A 25,688-nucleotide genomic window follows, 5' to 3' on the forward strand; every position below is an offset into this window, starting at 1 on the left:
CACACAAAAAGAGTACTTGGTCCCTACCAAGAGGGACTTAAAAACTTCTGCATCATTGGTTCTGTTTCCATTGTTGTTGTTTTGAGACTAAATCTGCTCTAATTTGATTTTAATATATTTCTTTCCAATATTGCTTTTAAAATTAGAATTCTATGCTTATAGAAAAATACTTTTCACCCAATTTGGAAAACAAGGGAGCACAATGTTTTGCTTTCCCTAGCTTGCCTTCTAAATTGACTGTAAAATGGTTTATATTTTTCAGAGTTTATTTCAATTCTCTGCAAAGGATTTAAAATGGAATACAAAAACCTCAGGTATTTTTCTTTAGCTCATTTAAAAAAAACTCTCCTTACCTATAACATATATTTGTGTTTAATTCATCATCTTTACTGTTTTTATTTAATTAAAATTATTTTAGAAACAATTTTAAATCATTTCAATTGCTCTATCCACATTTCACTGATCAATATTTCACTAACGGTATTGATTTTCTCTAGGGTGCAGAGAGACTAATAGAATTTACACAAAAATTTCTACTGAATGAATCTCTCCACCTTCTTGGTGATTGTACACCTGCTTTCCTTATAAGGAGAACAAGGAAGTAAATCATGTTGAAGTTGCTCTTAAGCACAGCTTTTCTTCTTTACCTGTCCAGGTAGCCTCTGTTTTCATTTCAGTCTTAATGAAAACTTTTTTCTTTACATCTCAAGTTTCTTTTCAAAGCAGTGTAAGTAGTATTTAAAATTTCACTCTTTGAGAAAGAAAGACTTTTTACGATGTTCAGCTTTGGTCTTGAAATGTTGAAGGTAATTCATTTTTAATCTGTCTGCACAGCGAGAACTGAAACGAATGGGGATTGAACTGCTTTGCCTGTTCTTTCTATTTCTAGGAAGGAACGATCACGTACAAGGTAAGCCCTGAGCTCTCCGATATATTGCTTTCCTGGTATGCTTGACAAGCTTGTCATTTGGTTCAGAAACTCGATCCGAAGTCATTTTTTATTTGATCTGTTTGACTGCTTTCTTCCCATTGAGCAAACACTTTAACAAATTACAGGCAGACGCAGGGCTGTTCCTATTATAGCATATGCGTGAGGCTTAAGGTAAATAAATACAAAGGTTGCAGGGCATTTTAATGAGGAGGACTGAACAGCATTACTACACTATAGGACTTCTTAATACATTTGTGACAACCATTTTGTTAACTTTGCTAGCTATTTTTTTTTGTACAACAAGAGTAATAACCCTGAGAGAGAACAGGGATTTATTTTAAAAATAAAAATATAGTACATTTAAGAGAGAAGCATTTTAAATGAGTGCAAATAATTTTTAAAAATTAAAGTGGATGATAATGAATGAAGACAGTAAATGATGATTACATATTTGTGAACATTGGAATATTTTCATATTTTAAGAATAAAGAGAATGAGCATTTTTGGCTAATAAGACATACATATTTTCAGTGTGGTTGATGCCAAGTATAAACTTTATGAATTGCTAACATTTTGAAGACTGATCTTTGAAGACAAAAATAAACTTTGATATTGCTTCATTTAAGTACTTTAAGAGCCGTAAGTCTGGAAAATGGAGTGACTGAGAGAGTGCTGAATCCCTTGTGTCTTGCTGGGTTTAAACACAGGTGGCTGTGCCATGGGAGGTGCAGAAACCTGTGAAGACTGCTTACTCATTGGACCTCAGTGTGCCTGGTGTTCTCAGGAGGTAAAACAAACGACCTCAACGTGTTTGTAAAAACCACAGTTACACTTATGTTAATTCCATCAGTGATTGTTCTGATAGTGTCCTGCTTTCTATGGGGTTATAGGAGTGAGAAAAATCCAGGAGGGAAAATGTATGCATTAGTAGCTCAAAGTAGTCATTGATGTGATTGCCTTCAAAAGCAATTTGCGCAGGGAGTGAGTGTCAAATTATTCTGAAAAATACTTAACTTGGGATCTGTTATTTAACCTGATTACTCCTCTTCTATTACAGCCATTTCTAACTGCTTACATGTCAAATGCCATCAGAGGTCATGGAGATGGTACTTTCTAAAGCTAAACATATATTTGACTTCAGTACCATAGTTGTAGTCAATCTGGGAGCCAGGATCCATTCAGAATCATTGCTAGGTTCTAAGAGAAGGGTTGTAGGTTTGGGGTAAACTTCACTATTTAGACAATCCCTGGTCCTTTTAAATACTACATTTTTCATGAGCTTGGTGACTGTACCACAGTGAAAAAAACCCAAATTGCATTCCTTATCTGGTCAAATGGAAAAGTATGTGGAAGTAGTATAAGGACTGGGGAATGTACTGCATGCCAGCCTGAGTCACTGCCTCTTGTGACACTAGAGAGCAACCTGTAAATGATTCTGCTTAACTTTTTCTGGATTTAGGACACTTCTCTACTGAACCTCACAAAAGAGAATCTAAACACAAATCGAAACATACTAACTCCAAGTTCAGCAAGGACTGGTAGCATGCTCAAGGGGAACAGCCCTGATGCCCAGCTCAGACCAGGCTAGAACCGTTAAACCTGCCTCCCAAGCTGAATGTGTGTGGGTGGAGGAGGGCCTCATGGACCACGGAGCGAAAACACAGCTCACTCCCCTACCTCTTTGACTGATGAGCGACAAGCAAAAGTGCAGTGTGAGGGAATTATGCTTTTTCTTTTCTTCTTTTTATTGATTTATTGGGGTGACATTTATTAATAGAATTACATAGGTTTCAGGGGTACAATTCTATAATACATCATCTGTATATTGTATTGCGTGTTCACTGCCCCAAGTCAAATTTTCTTCCATCACCCTCTATTCTCCCTAGACCCTCCACTTCCCCCCTCCACCTCCCTTCCCCTCCAGTATCACCATACTGCTGTCTGGGGGGGGGGGGGGGGGGGAGGGGTGCATGTGTGGCTGCAGGTGTGTGTTTGTTTGTTTTGCTTAATCATTTCACCTTTCTCACCCAACCCCTAGAAATTTGAGCTTGTATATGAAAAGTAGGTTTGAGAATATGCAAAGAGGGAAAAACCCACATTTTTTTACATTGACTTCCTGGAAAAGACAATATTAGTTTCATGCCAGAGACATAAAATAACAAATCAACCTAACAAAATATTCACTTTGGAATTTTTGTTTCAATACATCTTTTAACACTCATTTAAGAGAGCTTCTTAAGTTACTTCTGATAGCTTTACTTGTAGATGACACGTGGTAGTCAGTTATTGTCAAATTTTAAGGCCACATTATTCTAAAAGGTCACTCTAATGGTAGTAGTTGTATCAGTTGAGCAGTTGGAGCAAAAAGTAAATCAGGCTTCTAGTTAGAGCAGATAGAAAAATAGCTTCTATGACTAACACCAGCTCTGATCTTTTTGCAAAGATGGTAATTATAGATGGTAGCAGTGACATGTTGAGAAGGATTCTGTTTACCTTGGATACATCATGGAAAGCTAGTTTGCTACACCTAGTCTGGTGCCTCAAATATGCACAGGACTGACTGATATATAACCAATTATATATCAGAGTTTTTGGTGAAAACAGCAAAAGTGGCTTATAATTCTAAGGAATAAGAACAGTATGATCATTGGTTTGCCTCTTTCCAAACATGAGAGTCAATGGGCCTCAAGTTTGACTTTGCTTAGAGCCTCACAAGCTCTAGAGCAGCCTTGCTGTCAAGTAAGACAAGTATTTATACCTCCATTCCATCTACCTTTTCCCTGGGAATTCCTGGCCACATCTCTTCCTGGAAACAGTCATCTCACTGCCTCCTGTCACCCAGGTGAATCAGAAGGGGACTGGGAAACTCCCAAGTCTTACACAGAAAAGCACCATATTCTCTTGCATTTCATTTCGCCACTTCCAAATCCTGGAGAAAGTTTGAAAAGACCTTAAACTGAACACTTCAAGACACTGAGTTGAAAGTCCCCAAGAGGTTAACTTTAATATAGTAAAGCTGAAACATAAAGATGATGCATCCATGAATTAAACCAGTACAGAGAGCTAGATATGGCGATGTAGGGATCCACAGAAAAAGGACACTGGACTTGATAACAGACAAACTGAGAACTTGGACTAGGATTCCACAAACCTACAGGTCTCATCTGATGATACAGATATCATCTGTGAATTTATCACAGGTGATAGCTAATGTATTATCAGATTCATCTGTTTAAAGGTTCTGGACATAGCTTAGGAAATGCTTTTTTTAAAAATGAGCTTTTTTAAAAAAAAAAACAAAATAACCATTAGGTAAATTCAATTCAATATAATAGAATGAAATGTGACTCAGAATTTTGATGGCAGAATTCTCTGGTTATTCTGCTATTTAATTTTAGACATACAATCAATGTCAGAGATATGATATTCTGCATATGGCAAGATGCCTAACTAACAAAGCAAGCAAAGTAAAATTGTGTGTTATAAAGAAATACAGATTTGTCTTCTTCTTTTTATTATTTTTCTTTTTTAGAATTTTACCCAGCTATCTGGAGTTGGTGAAAGATGTGATACCCCAGCAAATCTTCTATCTAAAGGATGTCAACCAAACTTCATTGAAAACCCTGTCTCCCAAGTAGAAATAATTACAAATAAGCCACTCAGTATAGGAAGACAGAAAAATAGTTCTGACATTGTTCAGATTGCGCCTCAAAGCTTAATTCTTAAATTGAGACCAGGTATGTTATGATTTATATGAGCATTGAGTCATGTAAATACATCTAATGTCACATGACAATGTCACTGTTCTGCTCATACACTTTGTGCCACATATTTACAATATCATTGTTATTATCACTCAGATTTCCCATTCTTCAGGAAATAAAGAATTGCTTTTCTTTATTCATATCGGTCATTCGTACTCCAAATGTGTTACTAAAAAAGCCTTATCTGATAGTAAGCATTTGAATTGCTCAAATGTTGTGAAGGTTTACCTCATGTTTCTTCAAGAGTTGTAATCTAGCTTGAAACTCCTTTTTATTTTGCTCTCCTTTTCTAAAACCACATACAAAAAATTCAGCTTATCTCCCATCTAAATGGATGGCAATTCTCCCAAGGAGATATAAAATATCCTAACTCTTACCTCCTTCAGTAGCTGTAAACATACCGCTGGACAATTTTCAGGGGTTCATTCATTTATAAACTTTGCCACATAGTTTATGAAGTCCGTAGCATCTTCAGTAAATTCTTATTTAAATGAATAGCCAGCTGGTCCACTGATTGGCTAGTCACAAACAAGTCTCAATGCATATTTATGAGTTTGCTTTTCTTGCGGCTACTTGCAGGTGGTGAGCAGACTCTGCAAGTGCAAGTCCGCCAGACCGAGGATTATCCTGTGGACTTGTATTACCTTATGGACCTCTCGGCCTCCATGGATGATGACCTCAACACAATCAAAGAGCTGGGTTCCCTGCTTTCCAAGGAGATGTCTAAATTAACTAGCAACTTTAGACTGGGCTTTGGCTCTTTTGTGGAGAAACCAGTCTCCCCTTTTATGAAAACAACACCAGAAGAAATAGCCAACCCTTGCAGGTAAGTAAATGATTCTCTGGCATCTTTGAACACTGATTTTCTGTAGAGATAGCCCCACTCTGAGCTGCACTTGGCAGGAGCTTGATAATTCCCTGGCATTTTCCTCCTGTCTGGTTAGATCTCAGCAGCTCTCTCAGTTGCCTGGGTCGTTCAGAACCAAGGGAAAGTCATCTTAATACATGGTTCTAGCCTTATGTCCTTGCAGCATATGTCTCCATGTGTAGGTCAAGATATGACAAGTTTGGTTCTGTGTTCTGCAGGCAAGAGGACCAAGTCTTGTGCTATAGGTTCCACTAACCTGTGCCCCAGCCCCGGCCCCAGCCCCAGCCCCAGCCCCAGCCTCAGCCCCGGCCCCAGCCCCTTTGAGACCATCTATTCTAAATGACCACCACCTTCTGTGGCCATTTGACAGTAACCCACACTTTCTCAGAGTATGTTACTGCACTACACTACAATGACTTCTGCCAAAATAACATGTTTTGCAGCTTTCTCTGACATACTTTGGGAAATGTAGATTTCTCTTACTGCTTGGGGAAGGCCTTTGTAGCCTTCACTGCTACTTAATTCAGAACAAAATTAGGCGGTGACTCCATTATAATATGCTGTAATCAGCTACAGCTATTAAAATCATTTATTATCCAGGTGATGATGATTGAAGGCAGGTTGCTTTGTGATGGCTTACCTGTAAAGTAAATGACATGTTCTAAATAAAATTATTTAATATTCTTCTAATGAAAAAGAGCTATCATTTGTTAGGTACCAGGCTCTATGCTGAAGGTTTAACATACATTACATCATTTAGTCTTAATAACAGCAAGTCAAAGCAAATCCTGTTATCCCTATTCACAGAGGAAGTAAGTGAGGTTAGGAATTTGCCCAAGGCCATGCGACTAATCAGATCTGTACTAAGACCAGGGTTGGTCCAAAACCAAGCCCTTTACCACTATAAATCTGGAATATATGAAATTACTTTCCAAACCTCCATTGACTTTTAATACTTGTATACACCCAAGCTATCAATCTCTGTAAAAGACAAATAGGCTTTATAATATCATTTTAAGACATTTCATTATGGTTTCCAACTAGAATTGGACATAACCAAAAATAATTTGACCATGAAAGGAACTAACTCATCGTTGATTGTAACTCTTAGGAATTGTGTTTACATGCAAGTATCAGAGATAGGGTCTGTCCTCCACTGCCTTTTTTTCCCCCTTTGAGGTATAATTGACATGTACTACAATGCACATATCAGAAATGTTCAGTTTGATGAGTTTTGACAATTGAGTATACCAATGTAATCACCACATAAAACATGATATAGAACATTTTCATCACCTCAGAAACTTCTGTTAGGCCTCATTACAATCAGTTCTACTTTGTCAGATGCAACCACTTTTTGGTTTTTGTGATTTAGATAGGTTTTGCCTAATTTTGGATTTCATATAAATAGAGTAATGTAGTAGATACCTTTTATGTTTGCCTTCTTTTGCTCAAAATAATGTTTTTGATATTCATCCATGATTTTGTGTTTATCAGCAGTTTGATCCTTTTTGTTTTAAGTAATAGTTCATTATATGGACTTACTACACTTTGTAGATTCATTCTTCCATTGATGGACATTTGTAGTGTTATCCACCCTCTCCCTTTTTTTGCTATGATGAAGAATGCTGTTATGATCACTTGCATGTAAGTCTCTGTGTGGACAGATGGAGTTTTTATTTCTCTTGGATAGATACCTAGAATTGGAATTGCTGAATTGTATAAGTATAGTTTTAATTTTTTAAGAAACTATCAAATTATTTTCCGAAGCAGGGGTATCATTTTGCATTTACATCAGCAATGTGTAAGGGTTTTAGCTATTTAAAGTCCTTGCTAATATTTGGTGTAGTCAGTCTCCTTAATTTTAGCCACTCTAATAAGTGTGTATCTCATTATAACTAAATTTGCATTTCTTTAACAACAGATGTTGAGCATCTTTTCATGTATTTATTTGCTACTCTTACATCTTATTTTGTGAGGTGTCTTTTAAAATATTTTGCCCACTTTTAAAAATTAGATTATTTGTCTTCTTAACATTCTATTGTATATGCTCTTTATATATTCTGGATAAAAGTTATTCTGTCAAATATGTGTTTTGCAAATACTTTCACTCAGTCTGTGGATTGTATTTTTATTTTTCTAGCAATGTCTCTAGTCAAGCAAAAGTTTTTAGTTTGGACAAAGTTCAGTTTATCAATTTTTTATGTAATGGTTAGTTCATTTTTGCCCTAAGAAATCTTTGCATACCTTAATGTCACAAAGAGTCCTGCTGTGTTTTCTTCTAGAAGCTTTTTGTTTGAAGCTCTTACAATTATGACTATGACCTCAAAATAGTTCGTTGTATTTGAATGAGGAAAAAGGCCTAGGTTCACCCTTGTTTCCATGCAAATATTCAGCATTATTTGTTAAGCAAGATTTTCCTTTCCCCATTGAATCATCTTGATGCCTTTGAAAAATAGCAAAAGGCTGAATATGTGTGAGTCTAATTCTGGGCACTCTTTTCTGTTCCATTGATCCTTTGAATATAGTCATGTAACCATAACACCTTATAATCTTTATTACTGTAGCTTTATAAAAAGTCTTGAAATCTGGAGTGCAAGTCCAACTTTGTTGTTCTTCTGTTTTTGCTATTCTAGATCCTTTGCATTCCCATAGTAATTTTAGAATCAGCCTGTCAATTTCTTTTAAAAGTATGCTAAGATTTTGATTAGAATTGCAATGAAACCACACATCAATTTGAGCAGAATGGACATCTTAAAAATATTGAATATTGCCATTATTGCACATGACATATATTTCCATTCATTTAGATCTTGTCTCATTTCTCTCAACAGTGTTTTGTCATTTTCAGGGTAAAGAGCCTATGCATCCTTTGTTTGATTTGTTGCTATGGACTTTCAAATTCTGTTGTTAATGTTATTTTTTTCTAATTGTTTGTTGATAACATATAAAAATGCAGTTGATTTTGCATATTTACTTTGTATCCTGCAACCTTGATAAATGTTCTTATTAGTTCTATTCTGATTTTTTGTAGATTCCTTAGGATTTTCTATGTATATAATCGTGTCATCTGTGAATAACAACTTTCTCTCCAGTATTTGTTCCTCTTTTTTCTTTTGCTTGCCTTATCATGTTGGCTAGCATTTCTAGTACAATTTGAAATAGAAGTAGATAGAAATTGCTCTTTATCTTGCTTGTGATCTTAGGAGGAAAGTTTCAACATTTCACCATTAAGTATATTGTTAGCTAGTGGTTTTTTGGATTCCTTTGATCAGGTCAGGGAAGATTCTTTCTATGACATGTTCGGTAAGATTTTTTTAAAAATTACAAATAGATGATGAATTTTATTTCCTCAATTTAAAGAGTTTTTACAGAAAATTTACACAACTCCTTACACTGTGTCTCATTGGTCAAAACTTAGTAACATAGCCACAGCTAGCTGCAAAGGAAGGACATTGCTACTGCAAATAAAATCAAAGTTTTGTTAGTATAGATGAAAATAAAGAATGGATACTGAGTGGCATCCACCAGTTCCTGCAACACTGAAAAAACAGATTTCTATAGAGATATAATAAATTATATTTTCAAAAATGCTGTATAATAAATAGTAAGTTATGATTATTGTTATCAATTACTTAATTCACTTGTAAAGGGAAGTAAGCTTGGTGCTAATAGCCTCCTGTTTAATATAAAAGCATTTCTAATGTTTTTGGCCTTTTAAAAAAATCCAAGAATGTTGTACCAGCCTAAAATTTCTGTATATTATGTGTCTTTCTCCTGCAACAAGCTTCAGTGGGAAGTCTAGTGGAGCAATTCTAACTAGCATTACAAAGTGCTTCTTCTGCCCTAAGGCTTTGCTTAAAATCATCCTTTCTGTCATAGGCCAGATAAGATGTGGAAACACATAGTACAAAAATGACCATCGGGAACAATGGGTATGAAATGTTACCAGAAAAACAATAATTAAAATGAACAAACTTGAACGGTTCATCTAAGCTGGCAGCCCAGCATCTTGAACTAACAATAAGATCCTGTCCTTAATCAGGCTTCTAGAGAAGGAAAGCATTCTGGCATTTTATGCATTCTATTCATGCATTGATTTATACATTTATCCATTCAACAAAAACTTACAGAGCTCAAACTATGTGCCAGACATTGTGCTAGGCATGGGATCTCTGGAAAAAAAGATCTGGACCAAGTCCTCAGGGAGCTGAAATCCTTTGGGGAGCAGGCACATGGTGTAGTGTAGTTAAGAACATGGGCTTTGGAGTCAGCCCTGGAATAGGTACTGATTCACCTACCACTCCCAATGTCACTTTAGGTGAATCATTTCACCTCTCAAACCTTCAGTTTGGAATAACAGCTGATCACACAGAGTGGTTTTAAGGATTGGGTGAGGTAATGAATGGAAGCATTTAGTACAGGGCTTGACCTTGAAGCTCTAAATAAATGGTAGCTACTATCAACAATAGAGTACAGTGAATGGGGACCCAAAGGAGGATTATATATTTGATCTCTTGAAAGGTCAATATTTTTCTATTTTCTAAAGTGTTTCTTTTATTCTTGTTGGCAAAATTGCCATTAGTTAAACTTATAAAGTTCTTTTCTTGCTGCAACATTATATTTTTCCTTTCCTATTACATCCTTAATTCTCCCAGTTTCTTTGTCCAGATACCTGCCCCCACACATATACACACCAAGAACTCAAACACTAAACACAAAAGTCAATCCTTTGATCAGTCCAAACCTTGTAATTATGGAATAAAAACGTTATTTAGTAGAAAGGCAATAAGACGTAAGAGGAAAGAGCATGGAGTTTTTCAGACCTGGGTTTAAATTATAACCTTGCACAAAAACTTACTCTCTTTGAACTCACTCGTTCTCTTCACCTCTAAACAGAGATAATAATATTCACCTTTTAGGACAATCGTGAGAATTGAATAAACTCAGAACATAACAAATATTCAAAACAAGTATTAATTTTCTTCTTCTCATCAACATTTAGTATCTTTAATTATTTTAATCTAGTGGTTCTTAAACTAGAGAGATCTCAGGACTCTCTCACACTCTTAAAAATTAAGACCTCCCTCCCAATAGCTTTAGTCTGTGTGGATTATCTCTATCAATATTCAGCATATTAGAAAATAAAACTGAGAAAATTTTAAAATCATTAGTTATTGATTTATTTTATAATTACAAGAAGAAATGCACTGTATTTTACTATAACACAACTTTACCCCCCAAAAATATACATTTTCCAAAACCAAAATCAGCAAAAAGAGTAGCCTGTTTTCAAATTTTTACAAATCTCTTAACATCTGGTTTAATAGAAGACAACTGGATTCTTATACCTGCTTCTGCATTTAATCTGTTGAAATATTTTGTTTTGGTTAGATTCCATGTGGAAAGTCAAAGCTCACATATATAGTTAGAAAAGGGAGACACATTTAACACTTTTTTCTTATGACAGTGGATGTTATTCGATACTACATTCAAACTAAACAAGAGATAAAAGTTAGTTTCTATATGGAATCTGAAACAATATCTCAACTTTTCATATTCTGTTATGTTAAAAGACATTGGTCTGTCTTGCACTTTGAATGGCTTTTACTAATGTGAGTGATTTTGTAATATAATGCTTTGGCCCTATGGAAAACATTGCTTCACTGAGTTACACAGATCTTCCAAATTTCATGATACAATATCGGAAACATCACATTTGTTAATATCACCATCAATATCATCAGATAATTCTTAACACATTGGGAAGCTGTTAATCTCATGGGTGGCAGATGAAAGTTTTCCAAAATTCTAATTTTCCAGCTACCTCGAATTTTATCTTTGGCAGCAAATACTGATGGTTGTTTTCCTTGAAGTGACAGGCTCACTTTCCTTATTTTTAAGAACGTATGTGCCAAATAACGAAGTTGGATTAGGTATTTGTTTAACTGTCCAGTATTCCCCAGGTGAAAATAGTATTCTATTTAAAAAGGGCCAGTTCAGCTCAATCACAAAAGTGCTTTTCCACTATAAACATTGTACTTTGGTGAGCAGCAGAGGTGTTATATGCATATTTCTACTGTGGTGACACAGAAATACTTTTTTAAAAGCATGTTTTTAAGGGTGTAGACATAATAAAATTAATAACTTTTACTGCGCCATCAAGGACAATCAAGTAAAATTTGCATTTTAAAAGTTATTTTAGTAGATGTTTATTGGTAAAAAATGTAAAGACAACTATACAGTTTTGTGCCTGTGTCTTTTGTGCCATGCTAAGGCACCAGCAGTTTTGCTCACTGTGGCTTTTGCATCATCAGTGCAAATGTCAGCACAGTGAAAAAGACACATAACATCTTTTATTATTGTGAAAAGAGTTTGACCTTAAGACTGTGGAAAGGTCTTAGGGACCTCTGAGGGTCTGTGCACCACACTTGTAAAACCTATTTTAATTTCGTCTGTAAGGCCTTTTGGAGTTTGCAAAGATGTATGTAGAAGGATCACTACATTATTTAATTACAGAAAAATTTCTGAAATAAATTTTCAGTAATAGAGAGATGGTCAAATAAACTATGATACATCTCATAACCATTAAAATTTATGTTTTCATTTTCTTGTTTACAGTTTTATATAAAACCCAAATTTTCTTCAATGAACATGCATTATTATTTTAATCAGGAGAAAACCATATGATTGTAGAGATATCATTAGCCAAATCTATGATCTGTCCACAGGTGTGTGCTAGATTCTGTGTGAAGTGATTTATGTTAGAAATGACAATAATGCTTAGGAAGCACTTACTCGGAAAAGCTCACTGTGCTGTGTATTTTGCACATTTGATCTCATTCAAGCCTCACCACTATTCTACTAGGTAGATGCTATCTGTGGTAAACTCTTCAGAGTTGCAATGAAAGCCCATGCAAAATATTAAAAACAAGAGAATAGATTGCCTTCTGAGAGCTAAAGTTAAACACAATGAATCAGAAAGGAAATATGAAAAGTTCTCTGGAAGGGAAGTGATTGACAGACTGGCTTCTTGACCCACTAGACCAGGTATCCTGTCATAGCTAAAAGAATGAAAGAGCCTGGTAGGTTAGAGGAGTGCAAAGAAGTGGGGATCACAGATGCAAGTATAGGCCATACTCATCCAAGGGCCTTAGCCAAGGCACTTGCAGTTTCTAGTCTCCTTGGCTTTTCTAGCTCCACAAACTTTTGTTAGCTGACTACAGGTGGGGTGACCAGGAGCACCCATTCTGGAGATGGCTGTGTTGGGACATCTCCAACTGTACCAGTTAGTGCTGGGGTCCTCCAATTTCCCTTGTTTTGGACCCTGAGGACACATCAGATTATGACATGCTTTCTGTGAAAGTCTACTGATAGTAAGAAAATGACTACCCTTGCACACAGCAGCATTCTGGTCCCAGTAGAGCTCTATTACTCTGTGTGAACAAATCCATAGTCATACTAATTTGTACATACAGTTGATTTTCATTATTCACAAGAGTCTTGTATAGTCTGCTTGAACACTGAATTAGCAAATGCTGAACCATTGCTCCTAAGGGAAACACAGGGTTATATTCCCATGAGCCTCTGGTCATGTTTTCACCAACTGATCAATACATAATTTTGTTTTCTGTCTGTAACATCTTACTTAATATATACTGCTGATCCATTAACATTGAACTCACAGCCAACAGCCACTATAACTCATGCCACAACAAAGCACATCACAGCCTTCTTGCACTTAGGAACACTAGACAGCCTTTTGCACCACACTTGAGGGCCATTCTAAACAGCAAAATCACCAACCAAAAGCACAAGAATGCAAAAAACGTGGCACCAAATAGACCATGGAAAGGACACCTGCTTACATATGAAAGCTAAAGCAAGAAGGCAAAGCCCTGTTTGACCTCAGTTGGGAACATGTGTATCAGGTGACTCAATTTTTTGGCCACTCTGTGCATTTCCATGAATGACTGAGAAAGTACTGAGAGTATTGATTTGGGGGTTACAAAGAAATTTTAGCAAGTAGGTGAGTATGCAGATATAGAATCATGAATAATGAGGATTGACTGTAAACTCAGGCAGATGAACTTGATGAACAGGAGCCTGACCCTGAAAGATTCGCTGGCTCTTTCTGTGTTGACAAGACAGGCTTCTGAACCTGCAAAGCTGCTCTTAGAAGAGCCAACTAGCTCTCCCCAGGCAGCACACCACAACCTCACTGGGGGCTACACCTTTTGTCTCTACTTCTACACCAGTGTTTCTCAAGCTTTAAAACAATGTAGATTGCAAAGCCCACCCCTAACATTTCTAACTCAGTAGGTCTGGAGTAGTACCACAGATTTTGCATTTATAACAAGTGATGATCATGCTACTGGTACAAGGGCCTCATTTTAAGAAACTTTGCTCAATACTATTATCTCCATTCTACAAATGAAAACCCAGAACTCAGAGGGTTGAGGAACTTGCCCCAATTCTTATGCACAGCTACTAAATGGTGTTCAGAATAAGATGTGGCTGAATTTATGATCAGCTCTTTCTGTTTTACTATAATATTTTGGGGGCAGATATCCTAACATAACATTTTCCCCAGATGTACACTGTATTAAGTGGTAGTTTTATTTCTAGGTTGGTCCACAACAGTCTGTTTAGTCATAGTACAGTTGGGATCTAGAACCAAGAGTCCTGCTCTGGTTTGGGGGCCCTTGGCAAGCAGGACTGGGAGTGTAGGAAGGAGTAGAGGAGGGAAAAGAAAGTTTTCACTCTCAGGGTGACTCATACTTAGTATGACAGCTTAGGTCATCAAGTATGAGGCACTGTGCAGCAAGACCGAGAGTGATGGTGGATTTTGGTTGAGAGGCAATAGGAAGTAATGATTACACACACATGCACACACACACACACACACACACACAGGAGTGGGGAGTCTGATCACCTGATTATCTGTTATTATCTGAGCCTGAGCCAGAGTATGACACAGTGAGCTCTAAGTAGCTAATATGGTTAATTTGGAAGAGGTGGGTGGGAGATGACAACTTTAGCAGTGAGACTCATAGCCAAGTTACAGAGTCAGACTCTTCAGAAAAATTCATTTTCATTTAAGACAATGTTGCCAGACTATTAGATCTATTAATTGTGTTATATCACATTTCATCAAGAATCTTTTCAATTTTACTTTTGCAGTAGTATTCCATACTTCTGCTTACCTACATTTGGATTCAAGCACATTTTGCCATTGACAAATGATGCTGAAAGATTCAATGAAATTGTGAAGAATCAGAAAATTTCTGCTAATATCGACACACCCGAAGGTGGATTTGATGCAATTATGCAAGCTGCCGTGTGTAAGGTATGCTGAGGGGAAGGGTGTTTTATTGTGATAACACAAATTTCATCTCTTATTAGCACACCTACTTTGAAAAGCTTGGCTAACTTTATCTTTCCTTTAATTGCCATATTTCTCCATTTGGTATTTTTCTAAAAACAGAATTTCTGTAAAAATTTTAATTCAATCATGTTACAATGGGACAGTGTTATGCCTAATATTTGAATAACCTAATAAAATTGTAGAAGTCTTGGGGAGATTTTACTACAGCAAGTGATGTGTGATTAATTTTCAGTTTTAAATCAGATTAATCTTTTTTTAGTTAATCATTGTAAAAAAAAAATCAAACGCAGAAATTAAAAAAAGTAAAAATGCCCTGAATCAGTATAAATCTCTACATATGAGTACAGTGGTGCCTCGGTTTCCGAATATCATCCATTCCGGAAGACCATTCGAGTTCTGAAACATTGGAAAACCGAGGGATCAACAGCCCGCAGCTGGGCCTCAGGATCTTGCCCTCAGCAGAAGCCGTGTGGCATGTTCAACTTCTGAGCAGTGTTCGAAAACCGAAGCATTTACTGTCAGGTTTACAGCATTCGTAACCGAAATGTTCGTCAACGGAGATGTTAGGAAACTGAGATACCACTGTAAATATCTATTGTTTTGAACCAACAAAATAAACATCCCAAGCCACACCATGTCTACAACGGCGCAGGAACACCACTTGTCCTTGACAGTCAAGCACGAATCCACAGGAAGGATTCCCCTATCTTGAGATGACAGCCCTTCGTGGAAAATATCAGGAAACACACAGGCTGAAGTTCCTAGAAGGTGGGAGGGCCAGGATCTAGGGGAGGAAGGAAGGATCAGGTAGGATGGTGCAGCCAGGATGTGCTTTTGCCCAACTAGTTCCTGGACTAACGTTAATTAAAGGGGAGAGCTCTGCTAAGAAATAGCCATCAGCCCATCTTAATTAGCAGTACCGCGGGGTGATACTTTGATAGGCAATTCTTATCCTTCTATTATGTTTATAATTTTTAGATGATACAGTAGGAAGAGAAAAATGTCCCTAGATGTTGGGTGACAGTTTAATGAAACAGGCTTACTCGGAGTCCATTTCGTGCCACTTTCTGACTAGTTTTGCTTCAGCTTGGATTTGGGACGCTCTGTGACCGCCCTCCCCTCATTTGTCTGGTAAATTGAAACTGGACAGTAAAAATAACTATGTAAAAAGTTGAGATCAACTGGATACTGATTGTAGTGGAACTTTTTTTTCTTTCTGAAATATAAATCATCTGAAAATGTTATCCAGAAAGTAACAATCATCACAGTATTTTGTGATTTTAATACATTAATATTATCAACTCACAATAGATGAAAAAGGCTAAAATAGACCAGCAATATAATTTTTATAATCTGAATGTGTCATAATTGATTCACTCTTGATAAATGCCTGTCTATATCCTATACAATCCAAATGCTCCTTTCTCACTGTAGGAAAAAATTGGCTGGCGGAACGACTCCCTCCATCTCCTGGTCTTTGTGAGCGATGCTGATTCTCATTTTGGAATGGACAGCAAACTGGCAGGCATCGTGATTCCTAATGATGGGCTCTGTCACCTGGACAGCAAGAATGAATACTCCATGTCAACTGTCTTGGTGTGTAATCTGCACTCTACACTGTTTTCAGGGCTACAAGAAGGCAAATGAAGCAATCATTGCTGTAGGACATAGCCGAATAACCCACACTCGGTGAAAACAGTGTACATTTTCTGAGTTGAGGTGAACAAATTGCCCAGTCTGGATCCTCACAACCCTTAGAGGTTCCCACAGGAGTACAGGTGGGTGGTGGGGTTATAAGGGAAGTTTGGATCTGCAATAGCACAGATGATCCCAGAACCTCCCAATTTTTTGAAGAGCTGGAGGCCAACAAAGAGCAGTACAGTCAGCTCATTCTGTTCTCAACCACAGGCCTAGAAAGGGGGGCTCAGACCAAAACAGTAATTACCTAGGAGTCGCTGTGAATGATGGTCCCAGTGCATGCCCCCTAAATAACGCCATACTTTCCTGGACCATGGGGCTCTGCAGAAACAATTAGTCAAGCACTGGTTGGTTGGTGCCTATTAACATTTGGCATATTTTTTGTCATTTGAAAAATGCTGGTGACATGCAAGGAAAAAAACACTTGACTTATGTAAAACAAGGTAAAATTTTCAGAGCTCCTTCAATGCACATTAGCTCATTCAATTCTCATCACAATCCTACGTACTTAACACATTCTTTGAACAGACCATGAGGCTACCATGTTCTTGCACATGTTATTCTCTCTGCCTGGAATGACCTTCCCTCTTAGGCTGCTGAGAAACTCTTAATTATTCTTTAAAACCCAGCTCAATCATGACTGCTCCCAGGGGGCCCTTTTTGACCTCCACTGGCCAGATAATGATCACTTCTCCCCTCCCTCTTGCACATAGATATCTTGTTCCCCATCATTGTGTGGAAGCGTGTTTGCTGCCGTCTGTGTTTATTTCTCTAATGGGCGCTCCTCAGGGCCAGAAATGCCTGGAACACAGTGGGTGCTGACTATTTTAAGAAGTAGAATTGAATTATGAAGCAGCAACCTGAGAAGGTTATATTATCCCCATTTAATATCTGGAAAAATGTGGTACAGAGAATTTAAGTGACTTCTTAAAATGACAAAGCTGTAGAAGTCATGTAGGGGAGATAAAGGGAGGGAGAGAGAGGAGAGAAAAGGGAACAGAGAGAGAGAGAGAAAGGGAAAGAGAGAGAAAGGGTATTCTAATTTCAGATTAGAAAAAAAATTACTCTCCAAAAAAGAATTCAGTGAGATAATGTATGTAAAGGCTTAATACAGTGCTACCAATTAGTTTAAAAAAATCTAATGGTTCATAAATTATCTGCTATCATTTCTTGCCTAAATTTCTAAACTTCAACATGAATGTATTCCCCAAACTTATATATTCTTTAGTCATATAAACTGCCTTTCCATGTTACAAGGTCTATGAGGGTAGCCACATTTTATCTTTTAGTCAATAAGGAGCAAGAAACTGTGAGAAATTAATTCCTTTTTTGTTGTTGCAACTTTTCAAATGCCCCTTAATAGATATCTTGGGAAAAGCAGGACCATAGAAGCAAACACTACCTGTTGGTTAATATGACCTTCTCATCTAATAAATGTTCAATTCACTCTTGCTGAGTTCCTACACATGCACTGAAGCCATGATCTATTTCCATGCCCTCAACACTGGGCCAGGTTCCTGGGCCACAAAACAATAAGACATGGTCCCTGGCCTTGAGGAACTTGCAAGATAATTGTGGGAACTAAACCAATTGTAGGAAATCATAATCGCCCACCCATGAAGGGCTACATGGTATGATTCTGGCTACACATGCGATGCACAGCAGTTGAAAGGTTTGAGAACATGTGGGGATTAGGAGCAGCCAGCATCGGAGGAATTCATGCTTAAGAGTGAAAGATGCTTAGTGTTTGGGCAGTTGAACAGTGAGGACAGTGAAAATGTCAGGCTCAGGAAGATTTATCTTACTTGGATTCTACCAATATCTACTAATAAAAATCCAAATGACATGGAAAGCACGTATTACACAGCCAGAGTTGCCGTGGTGTCATTTACTTGAAGTGCTGCGAATATGTGAACACACCACACCAGTGTACAGTGACCCTCCTCTTTGGCTGATTTCAGAGCCACTGACAAATTCTTAGTTTAGTTATTTGCAGGCTACTCTTTCCCTTGCGTTTCCTCTTTCTACATTATCCATATTTGGATTCACATGAGAGGTAAATGCGAGGCGTGTTCTTCAGCCTTGGAAAATAACGGTCATCTTCAGATTTGATAATAAATGACTTCCTTATTTTTTAAAGGATCCCTGTCACTTGGGAATGACGTGTCAATGGAACAGATGTGCAATGCAATGTGTTTTCAACTGTCCTGTGAGAACATCACAGGATCCCATAAAATTGATTAGTGACATCAAAAAGGCAACATGACCAAACGCAGGAACTGGCACAGGAATGTCTCAAGTCAGATAGACGTAGGGATCATAGTGTCATTCCTCAGCAGGCTGCCCCCTCCTCAGCCCTTATCTCACCCCATTCAATTCCAGTACCAACTTCAGAGCTACAAGAGTTGCCCAGTCACATCCATCATAGTCTCTCTACCTCCCTCCTCTCTAACATTCCCTCCAACTCAAGCTTGCTGGCAAGTGGCTCTTAGAAGAGGAGATGTTAAAATATGACCCACTACCAGCCATTAAATAAATTTCAAGCTATCTCCTTAGAAGTAACAGAGCTTAAGTACACCACAACTCATTGACAGACTCTTAGGAATTAACTGGATTTATCAGATTTAAGAAACAATTATTAAACAAATTTAGTAAGTAATACTAATTGTATATTTGTTTACTTAAAGTGACAGATGCAATAATGCCTACGAGCATTGAAATGTCATATTCATCGAGATATCTTTGAAAGAAACATTCTTTCCTTTATTTTGCATGTTTTTGTTAAGATGACACTTAACATCTTTACTTTAATTTTAGGAATATCCAACAATTGGACAACTCATTGATAAACTGGTGCAAAATAACGTGTTACTGATCTTTGCCGTAACTCAAGAACAAGTTCATTTATATGAGGTAAGCAACCATAATTCAGGAAATTCCTTCAGGGAGATTATTCAACATGAAACTTTAACATTAACTTTGTGAGTTTAATACACAGGATGACATTAGAAAATCATTAACATGTGCCAACTATACTGGAGGCTCAGCAAAGTGGACTCAGTTACTGTTTGCAACTTAAATTGTAAACTAAAGAATTTGCATAACCCATGGGCACAGACAAGAGTGCGGTGAAGGCCTTGGGGGGGCGGTAGAGGGAGTCAATGGGGGCAAAGGGGGGACATCTGTCATACTTAACAATAAAGGTAAATTTTTTTCAAAAATTATAAACACGGAGGTACAGAGAGGAATGGGGACAGAATATGCTGGGACAAGGAAGGAAGAGTTGTGGAAATGAAAAGGTAAGTTGAAAGATAGTACCGATAAACATAGGACCACTTACCTAATGGAGAAGTAGTCCATCTTTCCTTGAACTATTTCATCTAATAAGGAAGGAGTCGACAGAAAGCAGAGAAAATTATGAGCATAGGAGAATTCACTTTAAATTCCCTGACATTTGCAAATTAGACACATAAAAAATATGAGTAGAGACACAGTTTAAGCTATCGAGAAGTGAAAAATTGAAAGAAAAAAAGCTTGTTAAATTGGGCCAAAAAATAATTTCCTCTTTAAAGTAACTGGATTTGCAGTTCAACTTTTGGAATGGATGTACCAAGTGCAGAAAGAATGGTTTCATTAGATGCAATAATGTTCTTAAACCAATGCATAAATTGTGAAATGCTTATGCAAAGGCAAGAGGTTTCTGTGGTTTCTTTTCAGCCTAAGAAAAACAATGTGTCAAAATGCTATGAAATGGGACACTAGCAAATGATCTATTCTCAATGAGCAATGTCACGGAGAAGTAGGGAGTCTGCAGCCTGGGCCCTAGAAAACGTAGAAGTAATAAGTGTACATTAAATTGTCTCTGGCTTCTATGCAGAAGCTTCAAACGCGCGTAAATTCAGAGTCTGATCTTCCGTTCCCTTTGAAAGGGCCTCTTAACAAGCTTGGTGACTTTACAGGGCTCGGGAAACTCAGATTATTTCACAGAAGCTTTGATTAAATGCCACTCACTGCTGAGGGCCACGCAGCCCATGAACCTGCATCAGGTTCTGTAGAAAGGATTCAGGAGGAGATCCTATCTTGCATTTTTAATGAGAGGAGGGTATTGTACTCCAGGTGAGATTGCCTTCTGCTGAAAACCAAAGAAGTCCCTTGCAATCAAGCTGCATACTCGACGCCTTTGTTCTACTCAGAGACCACGTGGGTTCACTTGATCTGGGCATTTTCTTAAAGCTCTTTAGTACGTGATACTTGTTTCCAGTGGTTTTAAGTAGTAGAGCTGCAATATACCATAAATACAATAGTGAGTCTATTCTACCTTTGATCCTTAAGACTAGCATGAGAGGACCCTGGGGGTCTCAACACCTCCTCCACAGCAGGGCTCCCATTTAGAAGCGGGAGGAGGGTTGCACAGAACTTTTCTTAAAAGGAGAGTCAGGGAAACACGACTGATGATCATGAACATAAACACCTATAACTCATGTTGGTAATAGTCCTTAAGACTCACAACTCATATATACACCTCCTGCAAATTGCTATTAAAAAGACAGAGGAAGCTGAAAAATAACTACGTGGCAAAACAGAACCTGTCGGATTTAAGCTAGTTGCATCCTCAGTTCCCCTGTTGCAAAGAAAATGATCATTTCCATGGAAAACACCAGATTAGAGCCTGCCTCTAATGTAACAGCAGGACATTTATTCTGCCTGCCTACTAATCTCATTATGAAGCGAATTTATGTTCTGTCAAGATCTGTGGTCTTTACCATCCCAGGTTCCGCTAAATTTGAAGGGACATTTTCAGGGAGCCACGCAGGGGACCAGGTCAGCAGCCCACTCTGTGACTCCAGTCCTTTCATTGTTTTATTTTTATTTTATTGGACTCACCATTCCATTTGCATTAGTGTGGGCAGGCGGCAGCCTGGGCTAAAGATAATGACAGCATCATTGCACTTCCCTGAAGGCTTCACACAGCATGAAAACGCTGATGTCTTGTTTTATTGATGATGAAAACTGAAAATAGACCAATAATGGCTGTGTTGCTTTTCCATTTAAATCTCCTAGATTTAAATGTGTACAGGAGCCCTGTGCAACCTGATGTTTGGATAGCTGCGATAGAGGAACATAAATAACTACCAAAAAAAAAAAATCACTGAAAAATAAAACCAGCACTAGGATTAATAAAACAACGAAGTGGTTGAATCCAGTGGCAATTCCAGAGGGCAGATTGCTTGCCCCAGTGCTGTGTTGAGCATGGTTATGTGCATATACCCCAGGCGGGGCATGGGTCGGGTTCAATGGCACCCCATCTTGCAACAAATACGATTTATGTGGCCCATTCACAGAATGCAGGGAAAATGCCTGTTTTTTCAGCAGTGTTGGTAGACGCTTTGGGGCGCGCCAGTGTGCAGCGTCACTGTCCTTTGTGGCAACAGCAATGAGCAAACAAAGGGAAGGATGGAGTAAGTGGTTTTGCCTCAGTTCAATACCACTGCGCTTTGCACCCCAGACTCCAGCAAACAGATGACTTTGAACAAACTTATTATTATGAATGGTTTCCTGTTGGTCCAATTACAGGTTTCAGAAGATAATGATAGATAATAGACTGAGCAGTAGGTAGCATATTACATTCTAGTGCTAAATACCATTTTGATTCAGGATTTAATTACCCAAGCTTAAAAAAAATTTTTTTTAACCTTCTCTGTTGTTTTCAGATGTTTACTGTTAATTTACATTAAGATGGAATCAGACTACTAAATCACAAATATCTAATTTGACTAGTCTTGCCTTCCTAGTGAGACAACTGAGATAAAAAGCAATTAAATCAGTGTTTTTTAGTACATTGTAAAATCATATTATTAATCACCTGGGATTATTTGCAAGATTTTAAAATACTTTATACCTTTCAAAATGTGTACATCTGCCTGGAAAATATGAGTTTTGTGAAGTTAATAAACAGTAATTATTATATAACCTGGTATTTATGATGTAATGTTGAAACACAGCACTTAGAAAGTAAACAAGATATACTGGCAATAGACATGTCCAGTTTAGTCAGTAGCATCTATGACCACTAATAGATGTCCCTATGGTTTTTAGGACAGAGTGATGTGTCTAAAGCATGGGGACAAGGGGAACCAAGCAGGTTTTTATACCACCACAGGGCCCTTCTCTCTGGAGGTAAAAAGTCCTCGATTATCAGCTCTTTGAGGAGAATGGTGAGTCTTGCTCACCTTTCTGGTTAGGCCCATTCTCCATATATAATAGATTCTCAGTAAGTATTTGTTGAATAAATTCTTTAAAAATTGCAATGCAAGTACCTCATTTTTTCTCAGATTGAGTCAAAGTTTCTAAATAAGGACTTGGAGTTTTGGGTGACGAATAACTGTCAAGGTTGAGGGAGCCCATATACAAAAAAGCAGGTGGGGGCCATTGCTACTGCCTTCCCTGCCGCCCGCTGTCCCATCCCCTGCCCCTCTGCTTGGACCCAGATGCACCAGAGAGGAAAGAAGTACTCTGCCATCCATCTTAGGACCAACCTGTTGGAAAAGCTCCAGAGCCTCCTTACTAGGCCCTGAAAGGAAAACCCCTGAACGATTACCCTTTTGATGGTCATTATATCTAAAAACAAGCATGAAGAGTAGCCACAATATGCTCTGAGCCTGATGTTCTCTTGTAGCCTGTGAAAAGTATCGACCATATACAAGTCTCAATTTTTCAGGAATCAATAACCCAGTTTTTTATCTCACCCCTTCTTTCTTCTTTTCGCTCATCTGTTGAGCTTTTTCACTGCAGCAAGAGAGTTGAAAGGAGGCAGAGAAATTAGGAAGGGAGATAAAACAAAAACTGGATCCTTTTACTATTTGTTAGCTGTTTTGTTATTGTTTTGCTTTATAATGTTCACTGTTGGAAAAGATCAAAACAATTTTGATGGGATGAAAATTCTTTTATCTCTGGACTCAGTTTTTATAAGACACACATACAAACCAACCCCCAGCTTTAGTAGTTAATGGCTCAGCTTGGAGGGGGGAAATCACCACAGATTCCAATGACCTTCACTCAGATAAAATACAGTAATATAGCTAATTTTAGGGTATGGTCTAGAAAGTTGTTTTTTATCTTATCAACCCCATCCTATAATGGGGAATTCCAAACTTATGCTTTTAGAAAAAATAAAATCATCTACGAATATAGAGAAAATTTGTGGATGATGAGAACTATCCATGGAGTTAATAAATTGTTTTTACTTCAGGTATAATGGAAAAGGAATTTGATTTCTCTTTAACTGAGGTATCTGGGAACAAAGACTGAGGAGAGCCAGCTGCCTACACTTTCCTCATTAATAAAAACCTTTCTCAGACAGGGAGGATTGGAAATAAAACTCACGTCCTCAGATTATCAAGGCAAAGTTGTTAGAAGTATTTTTTCAGTCTAATTAATAAATTGCAATCATGAAAAATCATCAGTAGCTACCCCTTAGATTCCACATGCTACTTTTCTTCTAAAAAACTCAAAGGCTCATAATCCAGACAATAAACAGGAAAAAAAGATTTAAATTATGGTCTTAATGAGATACCCTGTTAAGTCAACCTATGTAGAAATATAACACAGGATTGCATCAGAACAAGGCCTGAATACTTCGAGATTTACACAGCACCCGGGATATCCAGCATACAACTGAAGCCAAGACACTACTGATTGCATTCATTCACTTATTCATCAAACATTTCATGGACTCCTCCAAGAACCAGGGTTTCTGACTGTAGAGGAGCATAAGAGTGTCTGCCTCGGTACATCTCATAGAGCACTAGCAGACTTGTAGACCTACAATTTGGCTAAAGAACAGGATAAGGGCATTTTAGAAGTTACATTCTGCAAAGAGACCCTAAAGCAGAGAGTCTGATGAGGGGCCAGAGTTTTCCTATCCATCAATATTTTTACTCTTTTCTATTTGTTAGTGGGAGCAGCAAATTAATTGGCAACCATAAACTACCTTTGATAGTTTAGTACCATGGTGTTGGACTAAGCCCTTCACTTCATAGCAGTGGAAACTGAGGGCCAGAGATGATATGCAACTATGATTATGAGAATAATAGGGAAGGTTTGCTGAGGGCTCATTAGGTGGCAGCCCAGGGTTAAGTGTGTTTAACTCATTGTATCATTTAATCTCCATTTCATGGCAAAAAGAATCCAAAATAACAAAGCAAGTTGCATAGGAGAGCCAGGATTTTAATCTAGGTGGTTTGAGTCCACAGCTTCAACCACTGAGTTAAAGTACAATTGAGCCTGGACTGATGGAGTGAAAGAACATGTTAATTTATAGCCACTAGACTACCAGAGACACAGCCTTAAAAATGACTTTGAAAGTCATTGAGCAGTGAAAGCCCAGAGCCTAAGGGTGGAGCAGAGCTGCCTGACAGATGAACAGATAGGTGAGATTCTTATAAATGGCAGAGTCCTTCAAAGCCTAGGGTCCTTTAATATTACTGTTAATTTAGATGAATACAGCAATTTTTAAATGTGTGGGCTTGAAAAAAGAGGGACATTTGAATTCTGCCTTGAGGGTTATTGAAGCTCTGACTGGTAAGAACAGGCTAGGGAGCATGATTTTGTTGGCCAACCATCTAAAACAGCTATTGTCTATGGTAATCGCTATCTATAGTTCCACCAAAGTGGGGGAAGGAGACACATGGCCTGGCAAAGACCATAGGCTTCTCATGATACAGCTCAAACACACAGAAAAATAGACTAATGTAATGAACATCCATATGCCTACTACCCAGATTTCTCAAATCTTAACATTTTGCCTCCATATTTGCTTCAGATTATTTGAAGAAATAAAACATTTCAGATGCAGTTGCCTGATGTGTAACTGCCCAACTTTGTGTGACCCACCCCCTTTCCTCCCATAGAAATAAGTTCAGTATCCTGAACTCAAGTGTTTAGTATTCTCACATTTATTTTTTGTATTATTAAAAATATGTGTATACCCATAAATAATTACATAGTTTTGGTTTACAAGTTTAATTTCATATTATTCCT

The 25,688-nt window shown here is 37.7% G+C and overlaps 1 protein-coding gene across 1 annotated transcript in view; it reads left to right on the plus strand.

Moving 5' to 3' along the window:
• The first annotated feature begins 648 nt into the window (after positions 1–648).
• ITGB6 (integrin subunit beta 6) overlaps positions 649–25,688 on the plus strand; it is a 64,375-nt gene continuing 39,335 nt past the window's right edge. Inside the window, exons 1-8 of the mRNA XM_016195639.2 lie at positions 649–727; positions 835–910; positions 1,639–1,718; positions 4,464–4,668; positions 5,275–5,521; positions 14,747–14,912; positions 16,386–16,547; positions 19,467–19,562. Coding sequence (XP_016051125.2) covers positions 683–727; positions 835–910; positions 1,639–1,718; positions 4,464–4,668; positions 5,275–5,521; positions 14,747–14,912; positions 16,386–16,547; positions 19,467–19,562 — 1,077 coding nt within the window. The 5' untranslated portion in view covers positions 649–682. The remainder of the gene's footprint in view (positions 728–834; positions 911–1,638; positions 1,719–4,463; positions 4,669–5,274; positions 5,522–14,746; positions 14,913–16,385; positions 16,548–19,466; positions 19,563–25,688) is intronic.

The sequence above is a fragment of the Miniopterus natalensis genome, chromosome 8 (assembly GCF_054644295.1).
Source record: "Miniopterus natalensis isolate mMinNat1 chromosome 8, mMinNat1.hap1, whole genome shotgun sequence".
NCBI lineage: Eukaryota > Metazoa > Chordata > Mammalia > Chiroptera > Miniopteridae > Miniopterus > Miniopterus natalensis.